The sequence below is a fragment of the Heterodontus francisci genome, chromosome 7 (genome assembly GCF_036365525.1).
Source record: "Heterodontus francisci isolate sHetFra1 chromosome 7, sHetFra1.hap1, whole genome shotgun sequence".
Classification (NCBI taxonomy): domain Eukaryota; kingdom Metazoa; phylum Chordata; class Chondrichthyes; order Heterodontiformes; family Heterodontidae; genus Heterodontus; species Heterodontus francisci.
The window spans coordinates 44,412,027-44,434,190 of NC_090377.1; the positions used below are offsets into that span (position 1 = coordinate 44,412,027).

General features: G+C 39.7%; 1 protein-coding gene across 19 annotated transcripts in view; it reads left to right on the forward strand.

The window, feature by feature from the left end:
• The window catches only part of LOC137371950 (nck-associated protein 5-like), a 693,455-nt gene that overhangs the window by 490,996 nt on the left and 180,295 nt on the right, over positions 1-22,164 (forward strand). For 18 of the 19 annotated variants that reach the window (XM_068035093.1, XM_068035090.1, XM_068035092.1 and 15 more), the window contains 2 exons: positions 369-488; positions 8,265-8,384. In XM_068035093.1, the coding sequence (XP_067891194.1) occupies positions 369-488; positions 8,265-8,384 (240 nt within the window). The remainder of the gene's footprint in view (positions 1-368; positions 489-8,264; positions 8,385-22,164) is intronic. The other variant, XM_068035096.1, reaches the window with a different exon arrangement.

A 22,164-nucleotide genomic window follows, 5' to 3' on the forward strand; every position in this document is an offset into this window, starting at 1 on the left:
TTTAATCTGTTCATAACAGTAGTTAATAACATGGAATATGTCATGTAAACTGATTCTAGCTTTTTACCAAAGATAAGTGGCTGTTCTGTTTAAAACCCCCTAAATGAAGATGAGGAAGTAGAACAATTGTTAATGGAAAGTGCATTATAGAGCAATGGCCCAGTCTAGGGTTAGCGATAAAGAAGGTTCAGATTACAGTTTACTGATCAAAATCAGTGAAATTTTATAGCATCAACTGAACCCCTTGATTGAGATTGTATTCTTTTATCATTCTTCAGTATTGATCCTCTGGAAAAATAGAAAAAATTAATAACAAAAATGACCTATATTTCTGTAACGCTGTACTACAATATATATTATACCTGCAGGATTTAAGAGAAGAGTGCCTGAAACTACGCACTAGGGTGTTTGATCTTGAACAGCAGAATCGAGCATTGAGTGTTCTTTTTCAGCAGAGAGTTCGTTTGGCCTCTGATTCACTTCTACAGGTATGTGAATGTATATCAGCTGTTTTTTTTTCTTTTTTCCTTCATTTTTTGTCATCTAGCAAAAGACTTTATATCAAACTAGATGAATTGGTCAAAAATTTGTGAAAATGTAATTTTTCAGATATTTATAGTGCAATCCATGTTTGTTGCGATCAAGGGGCTTTCATAAATATATCTTTATCCTTTCATTGTCAGTACTCATGAACACTGTTATTAACTGGAATGTAATAAATTATGCAAAGAATCAACTGATCAACATAAGGATCAGACACAAATAAAAATAAATGTCCTGATTAAAGTTCTCAGATTATACCATTGTGTTCAAACACTTGGTTGATGGAGGAAATTACTTCAGAAACAGATTCAGAAATTTATGTCATAAAATGTAACCTTAGTCTGTCATTCTAGGAATACATTATGAGAATGAATATGCTTGCTAATGTATGATTTCCTCAATAACTAGCTCTTTAATTGCATTTTGTGATTTGAATACATAAAACAGCAAGAATGTGTAACCGTCGTTCAACATTCTGTAGTCACGATAAAACACTGAACAGTCTAATTCAGCAGTAGCATTTTCTACTTCAATAAGAATACCTCATTGTGACTACTTCAGCAAAAGGTTCTGATGATATATGGGGCAATAGTGGCAAACTGAAGTATGCATTATTGACCAAGAGTGTTGTCACATGCTGTTGTAACTCATGGGCAATAATTTACTAATTACAGTTTGCAATTTGCAATCTATTTATTTCCTATAACCTTTATCTGTAGGTTTGACTATTTTAATGCTCTCCTGGATAGCCTCCCATCTTTCACCCCACATAAACCTGACCTCATCAAAAACACTGTTACCCATATCCTAACTTGCACCAAGTCTTAGTCACCATCACCCCTGTAGTGATTTTAATCTTTTAATTTGCAACAAATATGGTGGTTATGTTAAGTTTAATCAGAGTTTAAGATGGATAATAACACACTAGTTATACAGCAACAACATATGACCGTGACAAGTAGCGAATACCGGTCCAGATTGGGCAGGAAGGCTGGCATGCGCGAACAGCTCTTCCTTTCTTCTTCTTCTACTTCTCTTCTCTTCTTGGTGCCCAAGTCTTCTTGACTTGATCACAGACCACTCAGGGGTGTTGGACTGGAGTCTTCCTTGACACTTTTTCTCCACCGCCTAACAACACTGAGGCCTCCCAAATTCTCTTACTTTATGCCCTTTTTTAGAGGTAGACACATGGATGGATTATTGACCAAATCTTTTCGCCCTGTAAGGATTTGCTTTATTTTGAAATACCCTATCATATGTCGAGGTTTTTTAAAAATCTAAACCATTGGTTTTGTGATTTGAATACATAAAACAGCCTTTAATGCCATTCACCTGCCATTAATTTCTTGAGCCTTCGCACGTACCTTCTGTCCTTGATCAAAGACTTTTACTTCATTCTAGACTACAGATTTTTGCTCCTGTTGTACATTAAAAATAAATAGTGGGCAGTTAGTTCAGAAAATCAGATGGTGATAACCCTATATGACAGTAAACACAATTATAGTGCCATCGTATTTGGCATTGATTTTCAGGTTTCTTTAACTTATAATCCGAAAGGACTATACCATGAACCAGGAGGTCGCGTTTCCTTCTCTGTTGTAGTCTGACCACATTAAGAGATGCCTGTTGACCGCGGCAAGCCAACTGGGTTGTAGGGAGACAAGCATTTGTTAAGGCCACCTTTTCTGGGCCCCCCTCCAATTTTGGAGCAAGCAGTGCTGTCCTTCAAAAATGCTGCTTGGTCACTCAGGGTGCTACCGGGTGATGATGTTATCTCTAGGTCATCATCAAAATGAGCAATATCCTGAGCCGCCTGCATGCAGGATTGGAACTTCGGCTGCGAATGCCACCTTGCACCTGCCACTTTCGCCCCTTTCCCGTCACTACAGGAGTTACTTGTTGAGTTATAGTTGGGGTGGATGAATTTCCTTCCTGCCTGCGCCGTGGTGCTTTAAGGTGAAGTACAGTTTGCGCTGACTGACCCCACCGTTTAAGCCTGGAGCTCATCTGTCGTGGCCCAGTGAACTGGGATGGCGGCAGCAAGGTCTCCAAGCCGTAGGTTTGGATTCAGAGTTTCCCTCTCCTAGTTGGGTTGCCAACTAAGGCTTTAAGGGACCCTCCTTCCCTTGCTATTTTATCCATAGCAGGTATATCAACAATTGGAGCCCACACAATATGGTGTGGTGTGCCTTTGGTCCAGAACATGATGGTCGCTTGAGGCGCCCGGAGTCCTTCCGCCCAGCCGTTACTTTTATCAAAAAAGACATTCGCCCAGGTGGTGTCTTGTTCATCATTTCTCCCCTCACTACGTTTCGCCCGTCAGATGAGACAGTGTACGGGTTGTGGCGCTTAGAGGCAGCAGTGAGAGCTGGGTGTAGTTGAGGACTAGTGATTCCAGTCCATTGTACAAATTGTATGCAGCTGACTGAAAACACAAGGGTACTCCCTCTATCTGAACACCCCATACACCCCTACTACCCAGTTGGCTTGCCGCGGTCAACGGGCATCTCCTAATGCAGTCAAACTACGACAGAGAAGGAAATGTGAACTCTGAACCTCACTTCAAAAGATGGGAAATGAAGAAAAATTCTGAAACTGGCCTGCTGGAGCATGAGAACAATGCTCGACTCTGGTGGAAACAATGCTCAGCCCTGGTGACCCATGAGCTAGCCAGACTAGACATTGATATAGCGACTCTGAGTGAGGTCCGTTTCTTGGACCAAGGTAGCCTGACAGAACACAACGCTGGCTACACCCTCTATTGGTCAGGTAGACCTCAAGGTGAACAACGCCTCTTAGGTGTCAGCTTCATGGTGAAGAAGACTATCGCCACTAAACTTTCAAGCCTGCCAGTCGGCCACTCCAAACGCATCATGTCCTTGCGCCTGCCCCTCCAAGTCCAGCAGCATGCAACTCTCATCAGTGTTTATGCTCCAACCCTGAAGATGAACCTGGCTGACAAAGATAAGTTCTACACAGATCTCCGTGAACTCATCCAGAATGCCCCTCCCAAGGACAAAATTGTTGTCCTTGGCGATTTCAACGCCAGAGTGGGCTGTGACAGCCTGGCATGGAAGGGAGTGTTCGGAAACCATGGAGTTGAAAACTGTAATGAAAACAGACGTTTACTCTTGGAACTCTGTGCAGAAAAGCAGCTGTCCATAACTAACCCCTTCTTTCAATAAAAGATTGCTTCAAGACCACATGGATGCATTCCTACTCTAAACACTGGCACCTGATAGATTACATCTTGGTATATTAGTGTGACCTAAAGGACGCCCTGCATACTAGAGTCCTGCCCAGTGCTGACTGTCATACAGACCACCAGCTCGTTCGCTCAAAGTTGAACTTCCACTTCAAGCCTAAGCTCAAGAACAGGCCTAGAGACAACCCATCAAAGAAATTTTGAGTCAGCAACCTGCAAACCTCATCTTGCAGAGATAGATATCAAGCAACCTTACAGACTAGACTGGAACATCCTGATCTCACTGCTGATTCCACTCCAGAAGAACCCTGGGAACGCATCAAAGCTGCAGTACTGGATACTTCCAACGAGGTCATCGGACCTAGCACCAAGAAGAAGACTGGTTTAATGAAAATGACAAGGAAATTCAAGTTCTGCTTAAAGCGTCTCTAAAAAGGTCAGCTCATCAGGCTCACCTGGCTCAGCCGGCCAGCTGAGAGAAAAAGACAGTCTATCGACAAGCATGCAGCACCCATCAATGTAAACTGAGGAACATCCAAAATGACTGGTGGATTGCATTTGCGAAAAAACTCAACTGTACGCTGATACTGGTGACATGAAGTGCTTTCTATGAAGCACTAAAATCTGTCTATGGACCAGCATATCAAACCCAAAACCCCTTGAGGAGCGCCGATGGCAAGACCCAACACACCGACAAGGAGTCAGTCCTGGATTACTGGTCGGAGCACTTTGAAACTCTCTCCAGCACCAAGTGCATAGTGCATGATACTGCCATCAATCACATCCAACAACAGCCTGTCAAAGAAGAACTGGATGAGAGCCCAACTCTGGAAGAAACTGTGACCGCCATCAACCAGATGAAGAACAACAAAGCCCCCCTGAGCTGATGGAATTCCACCCAAAGCTTTGAAGCATGGTGGCCCTGCCCCATACACCAAGTTCCATGAGTTTTTCACAGCCTGCTGGGAACAGGGCAGGATTCCATGGGATCTTCGTGATGCTGTTATCACCTTGTACAAAAACAAAGGAGAAAAATCACTCTGCTTCAACTACTGTGAGATCACCCTCCTTTCTATTGCTGGGAAGATCCTGGCTCGAAAACATCTGAACAGGCTTGTGCCTATCATTGCAGAAGAAAACCACCCAGAGAGCCAGTGTGGTTTCAGAGCAAACAGAGGCATCATAGACATGGTACTTGCACTCAATTACAAGAAAAGCGTTGTGAGCAAAACAAAGGCCTGTACGTCCCTTTCATAAACCTCACCAAGGTATTCGACACTGTGAGCAGAGATGGACTTTGGAAAATCCTTGAAAAACTTGGATGCCCACCCAGGTTCCTGGCCATGGTGAAGCTGTTTCATATCTCTTAATAGTATCACCTGTTAAAAATCTATTGACACAGCCTCAACAGATTTTTGAGGAAGAGAGTTCCAGATCTTCATTACCCTTTGTGAGAAGAAGTACTTCCTGGCATAATTCTGGAATGACATAACTCTAATTCTAAGGTTCTGCCCCCTTGTTCTGCACTGTTCCCAAAGAAGAAGATGCCAGGAGGGATGACCAAAAACTTGTCAATGAGGTAGGTTTTAAGGAGAGCTTTGAAGGAGGAAAGAGAGATGAAGAGTTTTGCAGAGGGAATTCCATAGCTCAGGTCCTCAGCTGCTGAAGGCATGGCCACCAATGGTGGAGTGATTAAAATTGGGAATGTGCAGGAGACCGTATTGGAGGAGTACAGTTATCTTGGAGAATTGTAGGGTTGGAGAATGTTACAGGGATAGAGAGGAGTAGGGTCATGGAGAAATTTGAAAAGAAGAATGAGAATTTTAAAATCAAGGCGTTGTTTAACTGGGAACCAACGTAGGTCAGTGAGCGTGGGGTGATGGGTGAACAGGACTTGGTGCAAGTTAGGATACGGGCAGCAGAGTTTTGGATGAGTTTAAGTTTAGGGAGAATGGAAGATGGATGGCCAGCCAGGAGTGCATTAGTATAGTCAAGTCTGGAGGTAACAAAGCCATGAATGGGGCTTTCAGCAGCAGATGAGCTGAGGCAGGGCTGGAGTCGGGCAATGATGTGGGGTGGACATAGGCGGCCTTAGTGATGATGGTACAGATATGTGGTCGGAAACTCATCTTGGCGTCATACTGTAATATTATTTGTTCCTTTGGCGTGTGATCTATTGTAGGACTCATAGGACTACAAGTAATATCCAAAGAAAATGTGGGTTTTATTATAACTTAACTGGAATATATATATATATTCAAACAGTTACTGCACAAGCTACATCTAAACACCTTGGTTTGTCGGGCTCCACCCACAACTGCCTGGTCATGTATGGTATGACATCACTTCCTCTGGTGCTCTTCACTTGCAGCTCTTAAGGTAGTCCTTTCCTTAAGATGGTGGTCCCATCTTAAGGTTGTCCCAGAACAAATACGACACCAAGGTTGTGAACAGCCTGTAAAGACGAAAGGGTTGAGGGTTGGTCTCATGGATAAGATGAACATGGAGAAGGCATGAGTGGAGATTGGAGGAAAACCAGAGAAAGATGCAGGCAGATTTGACTCTGTGGCATGGAGAAGTTGGGAGGGGTTGGGATGCGAGAGGAGTGGCCGAGACAGCTGAAATGTAAATAGTTACAATGAGTAATTAATCAATTGCATTCAACATTCACTTTTAACGTGTATTTGGACTTCCTCATACTATGCAGCTTGAATAACTGATTTATTCAGCAAGTGCTCCAAACTTGTTTTTATTCAAAACATTTTTTTTTTGGTATATTTAATAATGATGTGATTTATGGCTTGAGCTAGACCCTTTTTGCTACTGTGTCAAAGGTGGAACCTTGATTGAGAGATTCAAATCTGGAGTTATGGGAAAGATGTGTTGGCCATTTGAGGATTTTCTGCAAGTCTCAATATTAAAGCATGCTTTTTTCTTTTTATAGCGAAAAAATAGATTTTTCCTACATCAGGTTCAAACCCTGTTTCATAGCATTCATCTTTATGAATTTTAAGATTATAATTGTACTTGAAAAGTATGTAATAAAGTGCACATTTATTTCTCAGAAGATAAAACTCCTTTCAGTTCTCAAAGGGTCAACAAAATCTGATCATCATTCAGTAGATAATATGAAATCAAAATAAAGATTACATTTTATAGTTTCTTTTCAGTTGATAGATTAAGGAGAAAACCCAATAGGAAAAAGTCATAAAGTATTTGCAATAAAGGTTCTTATCTTGCCTTATGTTTTGGTAAAAATGAAATCTAATCAAAAGCAGGATTGCTTGCAGGGCCCTGTGTCAAGTGATGCAAGTAAGGATACTAAATAAAAGTGGGACATCTACAATTTGGGCTCTATTTGCATTGAGAGTACATTCTACAAATTCAAATAGCTATTCAGTGAATTAACATACTGCAGACTGTGCAGTATTTACTCTCGATAGCTTTGCAAGCTACAAGGATTGATTGACCCATACTTGTAATTAGTATCCCACATATCTGAACGACATTGTTTTGATGGAGAATAAAATGTGAAGATTTTATTGTTTTAAAGTCTGATCTAGAATTCTAGTGCTGCAAAAATGACTGTATAAAGTATAGCAGGACTAACTGAAGTGAACAATAGCAGAACTAACTATCAGAAATTTCAGTTCATTGGTTGAGATGAAAGACTTCAGCAGTTTGGATTTCCTGGTATAATAATGGAGCTATGGATTGTTTTTATTTTGTCTATTAGATTTTACAGTTTTAGACCAAAATCTGGCTCCATTAATATTCTAACAACACAGTTTATGAACAGTGAAGCTCATCACAGTGATGTTCAGGGCAGAAATAAACAGTTCTTTTAAAACCTTTTTGAATTTTTTGCATTTATGCTCATTAGGGGAACACTTTATTTTGGAGAAAGTATTCATTGATTGACTTTCTCCAGATTCTTTATTACGCTATACAGGTCTCTGAAATTGTAATGGTCTAGATTTGAAGTGTGAATAACAATGAGGCTATCAGTGCTCACCGTTATTAAGGAATATATCAGACAGCAACTTTGACCACAGATGGGCAGTTAAACGCAGAAATCAGGAAGTTGCCGTCCGAGTTGCCCTGTTCCTCCACAGGCTTCACTACACTGGTACTTCGTCGAGACGCTCAGCATTCTCGTTCAACAGCATGAAGTTCGGGTACTTGTGAGAAACGCACCAGAAAAAACATGTCAGAAAAAGTTATGGCTTCTTCATTCAAGCCTAAGTGAATTTTTAATGACATAATAAGGTTTAATTACTGCCAAATCACCTCTCTGGCACTGGAGATTAACTTTTATAAGTGTGGAGTCTCATTCCTTCAGATTTTAATTATTGTTGAAGATTTTAAAATAAAAGGTAAATTAAATGCTTTATTTTTTTCTTTCTGTCCCTTTTATATCACTCTCAATGTCATATTTCTTTCCCTCTCTTTATTGTGCTTTCTGTCCATGATTTTGCATTGAAGTAAATATTCTAACTTACAATTCCTTGTTTAGACTCTATGGACTGGAATTTCCTGGTCCCTAGGAGGTGGGACCGGGAGCAAAATTGGAAATTGGGGAACAGGTCGGCTACCTGACATATTACAGCCTCCGAGTGATCTTGCTAGAGGCAAGGTAAGTGCGCCAGCTTCTTAATTGGCCGCCTCCAGAAAGACTGCGAGTGACGTCTCGCCACAAGCCAATTCTCGTTCCCTGACCCGGAATCGAGCCCACATTGGGAGCCGGATTGAACTTGGCAAAATCCATCCCTATGTCTTTGTAAGGATTCTTCAGTCTGATTGTTTGAGGAGATAAACCCTTTTGTGCCGTCTTCACATGGGTTCAAGATCCCCATTAGAGGACGACGTACTGTTATGGCTCTCTGATTACTGCAAATCAATGTAAAAGTGTAAGTGCAATGAATGGCTAACACTGATAGCAAAATCCAGGCCCATATACAAGTATTAGGCAGTTTTATCCAGTTTAGATTACTTTATTTCTCTGCTTCCAAGTCCAGTCATACATGCAAAAATTGAGGTTTTTTTCTACCACGTTTTCGACAAAGTTAGGAAAGTAGCCTGGGAGCGGCTTGAGAGAAACCAAGAAAATTCCCAGCTGCTATTTTCTTCCAGTTTTATTTATAAAATAATTATATATTTATAAAACTCAAAATACAGTTGGCCTTTTCGTAAATACATCGACCTGTATTTGACCCCCGGGTTCTCTGATAATCTACACCCTTCAGTAATTTTCCGTTAGTGTGTTGGCTGTGGCTCAATGGGTAGCACCTCTGAGTCAGTAGGTTGTGGGATCAAGTCCTGCTCCAGAGACTTGAGCACAAAATGTAGGCTGACACTCCAGTGCAGTACCGAGGTAGTACTGCACTGCCTGAGGTGATGTCTGTCAGATGGGTCATTAAACCAAGCCCTGGTTGCCTTCTTGCATTGGTATAAAAGATTCCATGGCACTATTTGAAGAAAAGGGGAGTTCTCCCCAGTGTCCTAGCCAATATTGATTCCTCAATCAATGTCATTGAAAAAACTGATTATCTAGTCGTTTCGTGTTGCTGTTTGTGGGACCTTGTGTGCCAATTGGCTGTCACATTTCCTACATTACAAAAGTGACTGCATTTCATTGGCTATAAAACATTTTGGGATATCCTGAGTCATGAAAGGTGCTATATCAATGCTTCTATTTTTTTAAATTATTAAATGTAAACTCCCATTCCTTGTTTTTGTGTCAAGAAGTATTACCTCACAAATATCCATATTAAATTGCATCTTCTATCTATCTGTCCATTGCACTATCCTGTCTATTGTAATTTCTAATCAATACACATACAAGTCAACATTAGCTTTTTAATCTGGCAGCATGTGTCAGCTTTCAAGTCTTCCACGACAAGAGTCTGCTTTTTTCACCTTGAAGATTTTTGGCATTTATCTCCAGGTTTTCACTTGTCATAAGATCTATATTCAAGACTGTTTTCAAGCTGTCAACTTTTTTAAAAGTCGTTGTTCACCCTTTACTGGTTTTCTCAGTTAATTTGCATGCATACATTTAGTCGTTACCTAAAGATAACTCTTCTATGCTTACTTTTAATTAAAGTGCTAATCTAGATTGTTGCTTATGCCTCCAAACCATTAATAACTTAAATTTAGTTTTAATATTCATTTACCCATGGAATTCTATTCTTTCATACAGTCTTATTGATTTACAAGAATCTATTTATTTTGTACTTTATCCAGCTCAACTTTCATGATTTCCAGCTGCTGTTCTGTTGACCAGTTTGCTCATTTTGCTGCTCAGTTAATTAAAGCCAGGTGCCTTTTTAATCTTGCTGAACTTGCCTTTTTCCAATTCTGCAGCCTTATCTTTTACTCTTAATTATCTTTTTCTATTCTTACATTGAACCTAACTATATCGTGGTCACCATTTTCCAATTGTTTTCCTAGTCTCACATCAACCATTTACCCCATTCATTTCCCAGAACTAACTGAAGAAATGTTTCATTCTTTGTTGAGCTGGCTACATATTGATCTAAGAAGTAGTGCTGACTGCCATTCTAAAAGGGTTTTGCCACTTTGACAACATACGTTACCTTTATTCCAGTACATCTTGGGATATTGAAATCACCCACTAGGGACCTATCATTCCTACATTATCACTGTGAACTCTCTGCAAAACTCCACTTTGACCTCATCTATACTATTTGCATTCAAAATATAGGGCGAAGGAATTTCTCACATTAATAAGTGAATTACCAGAGTACATTAGAAACATTTAAATATTTCTTGCTTGTGCTTATTTCATGGGCTGCAAACAGGAAGTGATTATAATTTGTTTAACATATTGTGATGCATTGCAGGAAAATTGCCAAGGGCTTGAGCCTTTGGTTCAGGTTGGGGGCAGAGTGCCAGTGGCCGCAATTTGAGGCAGAAACCTGCATCACTGGGGTTCCACCCACTTCTTTCTCCAGGCTGGGTGGGGGCATAGCCTGGACCCACAATGAGCAGTTCCAAAAGGTGTTGAGTGGTGGTGTAAGGGGCTGCTTGTGCAACCACACTGGTCTTCCAACATCACCAAAAAAAAATGATCTAGTCATTATTGCTTTGCTGTTTGTGAGACCTTGTGTGCAAATTGGCTGCCGCACTTCCGATATTACAGCAGTGACTGCACTTCATTGGCTATAAAATATTTTGGGACATCCTGAGGTCATGAAAGGTGCTATATAAATGCTTCTATTTTTTAAATTAAATGTAAACTCCCATTCCTTGCTTTAGCGTCAAGAAGTATTACCTCAGAATTATCCACATTAAATTGCATCTTCTATTTATCTGTCAACTGCACTAACCTGTCTATTGTAATTTCTAATCAATTTACACATGCATGTCAACTATTAGCATTTTAATCTGGCAGCATGTGTCAGCTTTCAAGTCTTTCATGAGAAGAGTCTGCCTTTTTCACTTTGATTGAAGTTTTTCAGCATTTATCTTCAAGTTTTCATTTGCCATAAGATCTATATTCAAGACTGTTTTTGAACTGTCAATTTTTTTTAAGAGTAGTTGATCAGCTTTTACTGGTTTTCTTGATTAATATGCATGCGTATATTTATTTGTTATCTAAAGATAACTGTTCCACGCTTTTAATTAAAGTGCTGCTAATTTAGATTGTTGCCTATGTCTCCAAACCATTAATTACTTCAATGTAATTTTAATTTCCATTTACACACCCCCTACACCTGCCGCTGCTGGACAGCTATCGCCAATATTTCTGAGGTCTTTGGTGAGGGGCACTGCCGATGCGCCCCCATTTCACTGAAGGCTTGCCTATGCAAGCTCATATCCTACAAACTATAACAGGGTCCTGTGGCAGGGTTCAGCAGTAGGCACAATTCCAGTGTAACTGCAGGTATTATGCCCCATGAATTAGAAATGAAAGGAAGCAATTGGGCTTGTGCCAAAAACAAGAGGCAAGTCAGCAAACACTTACTTTGCACACTGGCCCCTGCCAGTCTGAGGCCTAAGCTGAATTCGGCAATAGGTCTAATTTGAGTGAAACCAGCAAGCTGCAGATATCAGTTGGGCAGCTTGAAAGTCCGGACTCGATGAATTCCAGCCAGCTCCAATGTGAAGCAGGCCACAAATAGATCCTGAGAGAAGGTAGCCAAAGTACAGGTAGGCTAGACTGCACTCTTGCTCTTCCTGGCTCCGCGGAAATGTAATTTTTAAGATTTTTGGTGACCATTTATTGAGTAGGCTTCAACCGTATTTTTAAATACCACTGTTTAGACAGCTAAAGACTGGTACAACTAGGTGGAGCTTGCACCCAAATTTTCAGGTGCTACAACCAGCATTAGTGCGCTGGTGTTTGTGCCTTTCCCAGTCCCTGAAAACAATGCCTTTAGAAACAATCAAGTATTACTGGGTAAGCCTGCAACTACTCAACCACCTCCTGCTGCCACAGCAAAGCACAGCACAGGCTCTATGCTGTGAAGAGCACCATGCAGGATGGTTGGGAGGCTTTACAGAATATAGACCATTTTGAAGAAGAACATCTACAACAGCATAAGAAACCATAGCACCAATCACATCCTATCCAAAGTGTCATGCAGACCCCCCACCTGCCAAGAATGAGGCACATTAATTTTGTCATTGATTAGAAAACTGTTGCTGAAGTGAAGAAAGGACTTGTTTTTAAAAAAAAAAAATCACCAGGCCCTTGCCTGGAAATACATTTGCATATTAAAAGACCGTGCTTGTGGAGACAAAGGGGTTACTTCCCTTATCCAATTTAACCTACAATAGACTTTGAGCACCAGATATTGAGGGTGAGGGAGCTCAAATTTTAGGATGACTGCTGGGATGGCCAAATCCACAAACAAACGTGGTCCGATCAGCTGGTCACATGACTAGTCTGCTTGGCAACCTGGTTTTTCTGAATTGTACAAACAGGTTGAACTCGGAGACTGCAGAATGCTCTGGACTGAAGAAGACCTCTCCTGTCTGTCTGCTCCCATCTTTTTCTCATGGAACTCCAAATCCACTGAAGATACATGAAGCCCCAAGAGAGAAAAGTCTCCTACAGTGAACAAGGTTTACAAAGAATACTGGGCCACAACGAAAAGCAAGATCTACCTATAATCAAGGATTCTACAGTGTGCTCGAAGAACCGTAACAAAAACTCTCTTCTGTTATTGCTTCAAACTTTTCCACTTTGTTTTTCTTCTGCTGTTTTCTCTCTCTATCTGCATGTGCATATCATGTATGCATGCTAGCATGGGCATGTTGTGTATCCGTAGGCATTAACTGAATCCGAGTTTAAGTTTAATAAAGTTCAACATTTTTTTTTTAAACCTAAGAAAACCTGTTTGGCTAGTTTCTTTGCTTTATAATTGGAAGTTAGTGAACATGGATTCACTAAGGGGGAGCTTAAAAAAAGGTCTGTTTAAAATTAAACCCTGTTTGGGTAAGATCAGGTGAAGGCTGAGAGGGAACCCTAGATCCCTTTCTCACCTGGTCGTAACAAAAGCAAAAATGGACCCATGTATGTATATGCAGGGTGCCTAATGCCTGGTTCTACTGGGCTCCTGAGACACCTAAAAGGCTCCCGCTTCCAATATGGTATCTGGTGCATTTGCAGGGCAAATTGGGCATAGAGCTCGCAACCCAAAATTCATGGCCCATCTTTAATTTGGGCAAAGTCTGCTAGAATACGTTGACAAATTCACTGCTTTTGTCAAAAATCTAACATGGTAATTCTTTAGGATATGAAAGCACACATGAAGATCACTTAAATTTACACAACAGAACTTTAGTTAGACTGTTAATTATCCACTCTCCTACATAATTACTATACTTCAATCTTCTGTCAATGTTTTTTTAAAATTTGTTCTCAGGATGTGGGCATCCCAATGCTCATACCCAGCTGTCTTGAGAAGGTGGTGTTGGACCAGCTCCTCTAACCACTGCAGACCATATAATGATGCTCTCACAATGGTGTTACATCACTAGTAATATGTCAGATAGGTGTGCTACTGGATGATGCCGTTTAGGTAGCATTTGTGAAGAGGGAGCTGATATTTCATGCTGTTGGTGTGTATTCCGGCTACCAACTGATCTTTAATCTGCTCAGGATTGAAAGGAAAATGATAATGCAGCATTATCTATAAAAATGCCTTAATTCTCCAAATTGCTTTTTTAAAATGCATATGAAAGATAGAAGTTAAGAACTCAACTAATTAAATTACCATACTGTAGTTAATTGGGTTTGCATCCCAAAAAAACCTAACAATTACTTGAAGAAATTAAATTGAGTTCATTAAATACTTAATTCACCCATGAAAAGCAATAATTATTTCAAAATATTCCTGATAAAAAGGCTGTGAACAATTAAAATAAATAAGAAAAATGAAAAACCATTCAAGATTACCACAGGTAAGTAATATAATAATTTCTTCTGTGTCACGAGCATTCGCTGTTATCACATTTCATATGCTTCATTTACCTGTATCTTAATAGCAACACAAACTATAATATTGCAATCAAATTCAGTTGGGCCATGTGCATTCTGTTGTAAAACTATTTCAAATACTTCAGTAGCTGAATAATCAAAAGACATTGCAAAGGAAATTAGATTACACACTGTCTGGATAAGTGTTCTGGAATTAAAATGACTGAGGAGATTAGACTAAGGGAGCCTGTATGTAATACAAAATTATAATTAGTAGAATGAGGTCATGAAAGGTTTGCCAGTTCAAGCCATTGGAGTCTGAAATAAGCAATAATCATGTCCATTTTTGGGTATCAGTTTATTACATTATTAGTTTTCTCCAGAGGCTTCAGCAAGCAACTGTAGTTTGAGGCTCAGCATCTTTAGCTCTCCTTCTAAGGGTTGTGACACTATTGACAGAATCGGCTAACTTTGCTGAGATTGTGAAATACTCTTATCTCTTGACAAGAACTGCACAAGGCTACTAAAAGAACATCAAATGTATTATCCAGTGCATTGCCATCTTTCTTTTTCTACATTGATGAAAAGCATTCAGTACATATATATAAAAATATGTTTCAAATCTTCAATGATACTAAACAAAGAGACAGATTTTTAAGTGAATATTAGCATGTTTTCTGACAAATGTCCAGAAAACATGTGATGTTTCTTGAAATTAATATTTGATAACACTCTCCCTGTCAGAGAAACTATATTTTTTCTTTGAAAATAACTTGATCCCAGAGGCAAACAGGACTGATCTGACTCCAACAGTGATTTTCCATTTCCCAGTGCTCGCAAAGCAGGCTCCTTAATGGAGGCAGGAATCTTGCAGGGAACCTGCCCATGTCGTTGAAATGAGACTGATCCCAGAAAATCAGCCAAGGTCAGGCAAAGGGATGAATGGATGCCCTGCCCCACTGAAGTTGCAGCAGGATGGCACCCAAATGGAATGTCCCACCCTGTACATCTTCCATGTCAGATTATCTCCACTTATGCTGGTCTAGATATTTGGTGTAATTTCAATATAATATCAAGCAATATTTACATAGAAAAACTGAAATTTGGACAAGAAACATTCTGTAATAATATTTGAATCTATGCATCTATGTTACTGATGTGAAGGCTCCCCAGAGCGGGAGATAATTTGAATTGGCTAACTAATTTAAAGCAATTGCTGCTGATAACCAGCCCTCCTGTTGCTGCTCCCTGCTACCCATTGGGCTGAGACTGAAGCCAATTTGGTTTGATGATGAAACTGGAACCAGAGTTGAGGGCCAGTTGCAGTTGGTGAGACCTCTTGGGGCTAGGGCAGCTTTGAGACATGCAAAGCTAGGTCTTAGAGTGAAGGTCAAGTATAATTTCATTCCGATATATCTAAATTGAATAGAGCTTACTAGTTTCAATATAATACAGACACAAAATTGTTGTGTTGACAGCTACCCATGTGTTGGCATGGTGTAATGAAGAGCTATTTCATTAAGCTTTGATATAAATTGTGATTTTTAAATAGAAATAAAACACAGTAGAAGGAGATTCTCAGAATTTTTCTTCAACCTTATGCAGTACCTTTTCCATCCCCATACAGTAGTAAGCAGTTGCCATTTTTGATATATATTAGTGGTGTATGTACTGGTTCAAAGCATTGTTCCTCCACCCCTCCCCTAGAATATTTGTCAAATGTCTATTGTACCTCTTGTGTTATAATTCTATAGCATACTGCAAAAACCACAGGTAACACTATATAATTAACTTATCTTTAGCTTAAACAGTGTAATTAGTGAACTAATTCAGCCACAGTGAAATCAAATCGAGTCAGTAAGGAAATCAGCAATGGTCTAACTGTTTTGGCAGAGAGAAATGGGTAGTTCAAAACTTAATATGCAATCCTGTCACAAAACCTTCAATCTAAATCTGCTGGCAAATGTGTAGAAGTTGAACTGTCAAGTTCCATTCATATTGCTCTCTAACGTTTTTGTCAACTTCCTGGAATAGCAAAGCTGTCATTGTGCAATACAAGATATCGATCTAGATTTCTCTCAATGTCTTCAGTAGTACATTTAGTTTCCCTTCCAGGCATAAAGGCTAGAACTCGATAATGGTATTCATTTTCCAGACACCCATGCAGCTTTTGATATCATTCAAAAGGTTCCAAATGTATTCTGAATGTCAAAGTAGTACCACAGGGCTAAAATATCATTGAGAATTATGGTTACTGCAAAATATAATGGCTGCAATTACGTTGCGCATTCAATAACCAATAAAAGGAATCTCCTTCTTTGCCACTGTTCGGGACTTCCTACTTTTTAAAAAGATTGTTAAACAAATTTTTAAAAAATCATGTTGTAACTATCACATTTAAGAACTGGAAGCTATGATTTTGCCCCACATGGGTGATTTTGATCCTGGAATTTTCACTTTATTCAAATGCAAACCTTAACAGAAGAACAAAAACTTAGATCATTTACATACATCTTAAGTTTACCTTTGGGACTGTTTGGAGAAAAATTGAGGCGTAAAGTAACAGTACAGGAGAAAAATAAACTAATTATTTAAAATAGAGCTCTGCAATTATTGAGGAATTATTATATTTTAACTTAATATTATGAGACTAAAATAGATCATTATTTGCTCTATTTTATAGTTCAAAGTGGAAAATACCTCGATAACAAAAATTAGAGATCTAAAAAGATCTAATTGTGTGAGCAGATTCTGGTGGTACGCAACTGTGTGCAAAATGTGCTGAAAATATTCATTGACTAGTCTTTGATTCCAGCTTTTCCAGATTCCTTTTGTTCAGTAACATCTTGAAACTAAAATATAAGCATTATTTTGAAAAAAATCAGACAAGTTATTTCAGTTGCATTCTTTTATATAGTCAGATGTACCAATTGTCAGTATTGCAAGGTACTGTGACTTAGATAGCGTTTTCATGCTTTTCATTGCAGTTTGGGTGAGTTAAAGTCGCATTATGTTAATGTTTTTGTGCTTGTAAGTTATACTTACAACACTATAACACTTATGCAAGTGTATGTAAATGACTTCCTAAAGTATAAATGTGCACATTACAGCCACAAAGTACTTGGATGTTGTTGAAAATATGTAAAATCGATCTGCACAAGGAACTAGGGGCTGGATTTTGTTCTCCCCCGGGCATCGGGTTCCATAGCGGGGTGGGGGTGGGTGCGGGTGACCTGAAGATGGCTCCGGATGAGGCCCACCACGATGCTGGGATGGCCCGGTGGCAAGGCTCCGTGGTGGCCACCCTGCCGCTTTGCGACGGGACCACAATTTAAATATTCAAATGAATAAAATTAATAAATTTAGACTTAGCTGCGATCTTGAGGGACCACCGCGATCTTCGACGCAGCAGCCAGCACTCCCGCACCTTCAGATACCAGTCTGGGGAAATGTGGTGCACACAAGTGGGGAGGGGGGAGGAGGTAAGTTTGTCAGTACGAGGCGGTGGGGAACGGGGTCAAATATACGTAATGGGTGTTGGGAATGGTGGGAAGAGTTGAACCTTAAACTTTGTGCAGTTTGTGGGGGGAAGGTCAGATGTGAAAGGTAAGTGTTTTGCGGGGGGAGGGCAAATAGTTATTGTAATGGTTATTGGGGGGGAGTTGGAAAGGGTGTTAGAAATGTATTTATTTAATTTTGGTGAATGGAGGATAAGGTGGAAAAATGTGAAGTTATCCACTTTAACAGGATGTATAGTGAAGCAGCATATTATTTAAATGGAGAGAGATTGCAGAACTCTGAGGTACAGAGGGATCTGGGTGCCCTGGTACATGAATCACTAAAGGTTGATATGCAGATACAGCAAGTGATTAAGAAGACAAATGGAGTATTGTCATCTATTGCAAGGGGAATGGAATATAAAAGTAGGGATGCTTTACTACATTGTATAGTGTATTGGTGAGACCACATCTGGAGTACTGTGTACAGTTTTGGTCTACTTATTTGAGAAAGCATTAGAGAATGCATTAGAGGCAGTGCAGAGAAGGTTCGCTCGACTGATACCTGGGGATGGGGTGGGGGGTTATCTTATGAGGAAAGGTTGGGCAGATTGGGTCTGTATCGATTGGAGTTTGAGAATGAGAAGTGATCATATTGAAACATATAAGATCCTGAGAGGACTTGACAGGGTGGTTGCTGAAAGGATGTTTCCCCTTGCGGGAGAGACTAGAACTAGGGGACACAGTTTAAAAGTAAGGGGTCACCCATTTAAGACCGAGATGAGGAGAAATATTTTTCCCTGAGGGTTGTGAGTCTTTGGAAGTCTTTTCCCCAGAGACTGGTGGAGGCAGGGTCATTCAATATTTTTAAGACAGTTGATAAATTCTTGACCATCAAGGGAGTCAAAGGGTATGGGGGGTGAGTAGGCAGAAAAGTGGACTTGGGGCCACAATCAGATCAGCTATGATCTTCTTAAATGGTGGAGCAGGCTTGAAGTGGCCTACTCCAGCTCCTAATTCATATGTTCATATAGTTCATATGTTAATTTTTGAAATGTGCATTTAGAATTTTTTAAAGTTAGGTTGCTAATAGGAAATAGTAGCTTTTCTTGTGTAGTAAGAGATTCCTATATTTTAAAGCACCTTCATATTTGACAGCATCATCTGCGCTTTATATAAACTGAAATCAGAGCTCTTATTGTACTTCTGGCATTTGAGTGACATACAAAAAAAGGAATCTGACAGTCAGTTGCAGAGTCACTGACAAAATGTCATTCCCACAGAAACAACCCCAGATCTTTGTGATACTACAGATTGTATGCAAATGTGTTTCTTTGGGCTGAATGCCAGCTTTTGTATAGCACCTGTAGGCTTATGTAACAAAAATTTAAATGGATTGCATCAAGCTATTCATTTTTTAAGAATATGAAACCCATTTTTTCCTTTCCAAATTCCCCTGGTTTCTCTGAGCCAAAGTTGGCTCAACTGAGAGGTTGGGAGGTTTTCAATTATACTCTGAAACTAGCTCCTGGGAAGTGTGCAAGGGCAGCCGAGAGACAATTCTCATTTTCCAATTTTCCATCTCTTATCACATTGCCTCCTCCTTCAAGTTCTTTTAATATTAATTTCAGAAACTTTAACATTAATAATGTTGCTGGTATTATTTGGGCAGCACAGTGGTGCAGTGGTTAGCACCACAGCCTCACAGCTCCAGCGACCCGGGTTCAGTTCTGGGTACTGCCTGTGCGGACTTTGCAAGTTCTCCCTGTGACCACGTGGGTTTCCGCCGGGTGCTCCGGTTTCCTCCCAAAGCCAAAGACTTACAGGTTGATAGGTAAATTGGCCATTGTAAATTGCCCCTAGTGTAGGTAGGTGGTAGGAGAATTGAGGGAAGGTGGGGATGTGGTAGGAATATGGGATTAATGTAGGATTAGTATAAATGGGTGGTTGATGGTTGGCACAGACTCAGTGGGCCGAAGGGCCTGTTTCAGTGATTTATCTCTCTATGACTCTATTATGTAATAGGGAAAAAGGAAATAAATAACTGTGAAAATATTATGTTAAATGACTTTTAAATGTGTATTTACACTGATTAGTAGATATTGACTGCTTTCTGTTAGGAGGAAGACTGAGTTTGGATATAGATTAGTAATTGACTGGAGAGAAAGAAGGTATAGATAGCTGCAAGGGAAGTTATACTATGCTATGGGGTACATTGAGTGTGGTAGTCTGAATGGTCCATGCTAACTTCTTCAATTGGTACACGTAACTGGCCTGGAATATCATCCCTTAAACAAATAATGTTAAAGTAGGGGGAGACTGAGCTCAGAGGATGCAGCTATATTCCTAGAAAAATGCTTAACAGAATAACATATGCGCCACATAAGTGCCATGCAATGACCATCTCTAACAAGAGAGAGTCTAACCATCACAGCTTGATATTCAATGGCATTACCATCGCTGAATGTTGCAACATCAACATCCTGGGGGTTACCATTGGCCAGAAACTTATCAGGACCAGCCAGATAAATACTGTGGCTACAAGAGCAGGCTGGGAATTCTGTGGCAAGTAACTCACCACCTGACTCTCCAAAGCCTGTCCACCATCTACAAGGCACAAGTCGCAGGTCTGATGGAATATTCTCCATTTTTCTGGATGAGTGCAGCTCCAACAACACTCAAGAATCTCAACACCATCCAGGACAAAGCAGTCCGTTTGATTGGCACCCCCATCCACAACCTCAAATATTCACTCCCTCCAGCACAGGCGCATAGTGGCAACAGTGTGTACGATCTACACGATGTACTGCAGCAACTCATCAAGGCTCCTTTGATAGCACCCTCCAAACCCACAACCTCTACCACCTAGAAGGACAAGGGCAGCAGGCACACAGGAACACCACCACCTGCAAATGGTGGTCACGCACCATTCTGACATGGAACAATATCGCTGTTCCTTCACTGACGCTGAGTAAAAATCCTGGAACTCCCTCCCTAAGAGCACTATAGATGTACCTACATCACATGGACTGTAGCAGTTCAAGAAGGCAGCTCCCCACCATCTGCTCAAGGACAGTTAGGGATGGGCAATAAATGCTGGCCTTGCCAGCGACGTTGACATCCCAAGAACAAATAAAAACAAATTGCAATTCCTCATTGCAAGTCAGAGGATACACAGAAGTGTGACAACTAAAGTGTGTTGGCAAGTAAGTGTGAAACTTACAGCAGGTGCACGCTATATGCAAAGATTTCAATATATTATAAAGAACTTGTACATAGGAATATTTTTATTTTCAGTACACCAAGTTCCATTGCATTTGACATTATAGTATTTTTGAAAGGAATAGTCCTACAATATTAATGTAATACATTTACATTTCACTGATGCAAATGGGGGGGAGGAATCAGCTTCAAAATGAGTTCAGTTATTAATTTCAGAAACCTAGCCTGAATATGACTGTTGATTATGGAATTCAAAAGCTGATGTGATAAATGTTGCACATTTTTAATAAATGCCTTAAGATTTTAATGCATCTTTTTACATTCTTTAGTGCAACACAAGTTTATTATCATGACTATTGCAAGAAAGCCACATTTTTCCCACTAGAAAAGTAAGAATAAAAGTATTTCGTTCCTCCACCATTTCTGAAAAAATGATGATGGCGACATCAAGACAGAATCGTATAAGGAAAGTGGCATGATGATTTCAAATTCTGTAGGATCTTTCAACATGAAAGCAAGTGGCAAAGCTCTTGCTGATGTATGCAAAATTCCTTTACTTGCAATATAGTTACTTATAGCTAGAAAAAAAGTGAAATGTGTCAAGATTTGCAAAATGTTATTTGAAACCAGTCAAAAATAAATATCCATCACATATAGTAATACAGATAATTTTAACCCTTGTATATCAGTTGAACAACATTTTAATGTACTACAAGTAAATCATGTAATTTATGTAAACACATTCCCTATGAGTTGGTTACAGTATTTGATCCATAAAACAAAAAAAAGACCAAAGACAAAAATAATTTGTATGCGGACACTATCACTTAAGAGCTAATAGCAACACTCCTACTTTAAAAACGAATTTAAAGAATCACTAGAAAATCTAATAGGAGGTGCATAGTTATAGAATAAACTTAGTACTGACTGGTACAACTAAGCAGACAGATCTTCAAAACTCTTTGACAAGTTATTAAAATTTACAAATGTTGGTACTGTACATATTCATTGTGTCTAATTTGAATTCCTGATAATCCAACTTTGAGGGCCAACAAAGTCCTCTGGGGAAGAAGAAGAAGAGTGAACTATTATAAAGGAAAGAAATATAAAAACACCCTGTGCTCTTACAGCATCCCAAACTAAAAGCACATTGCAATAAATATACAAAGAGAATTTTTATTTTGTTAGGGCATTTGTCATATAAAAGAGCACTCAGTGGGAGGCCAATAAATGCATACAGAATACAG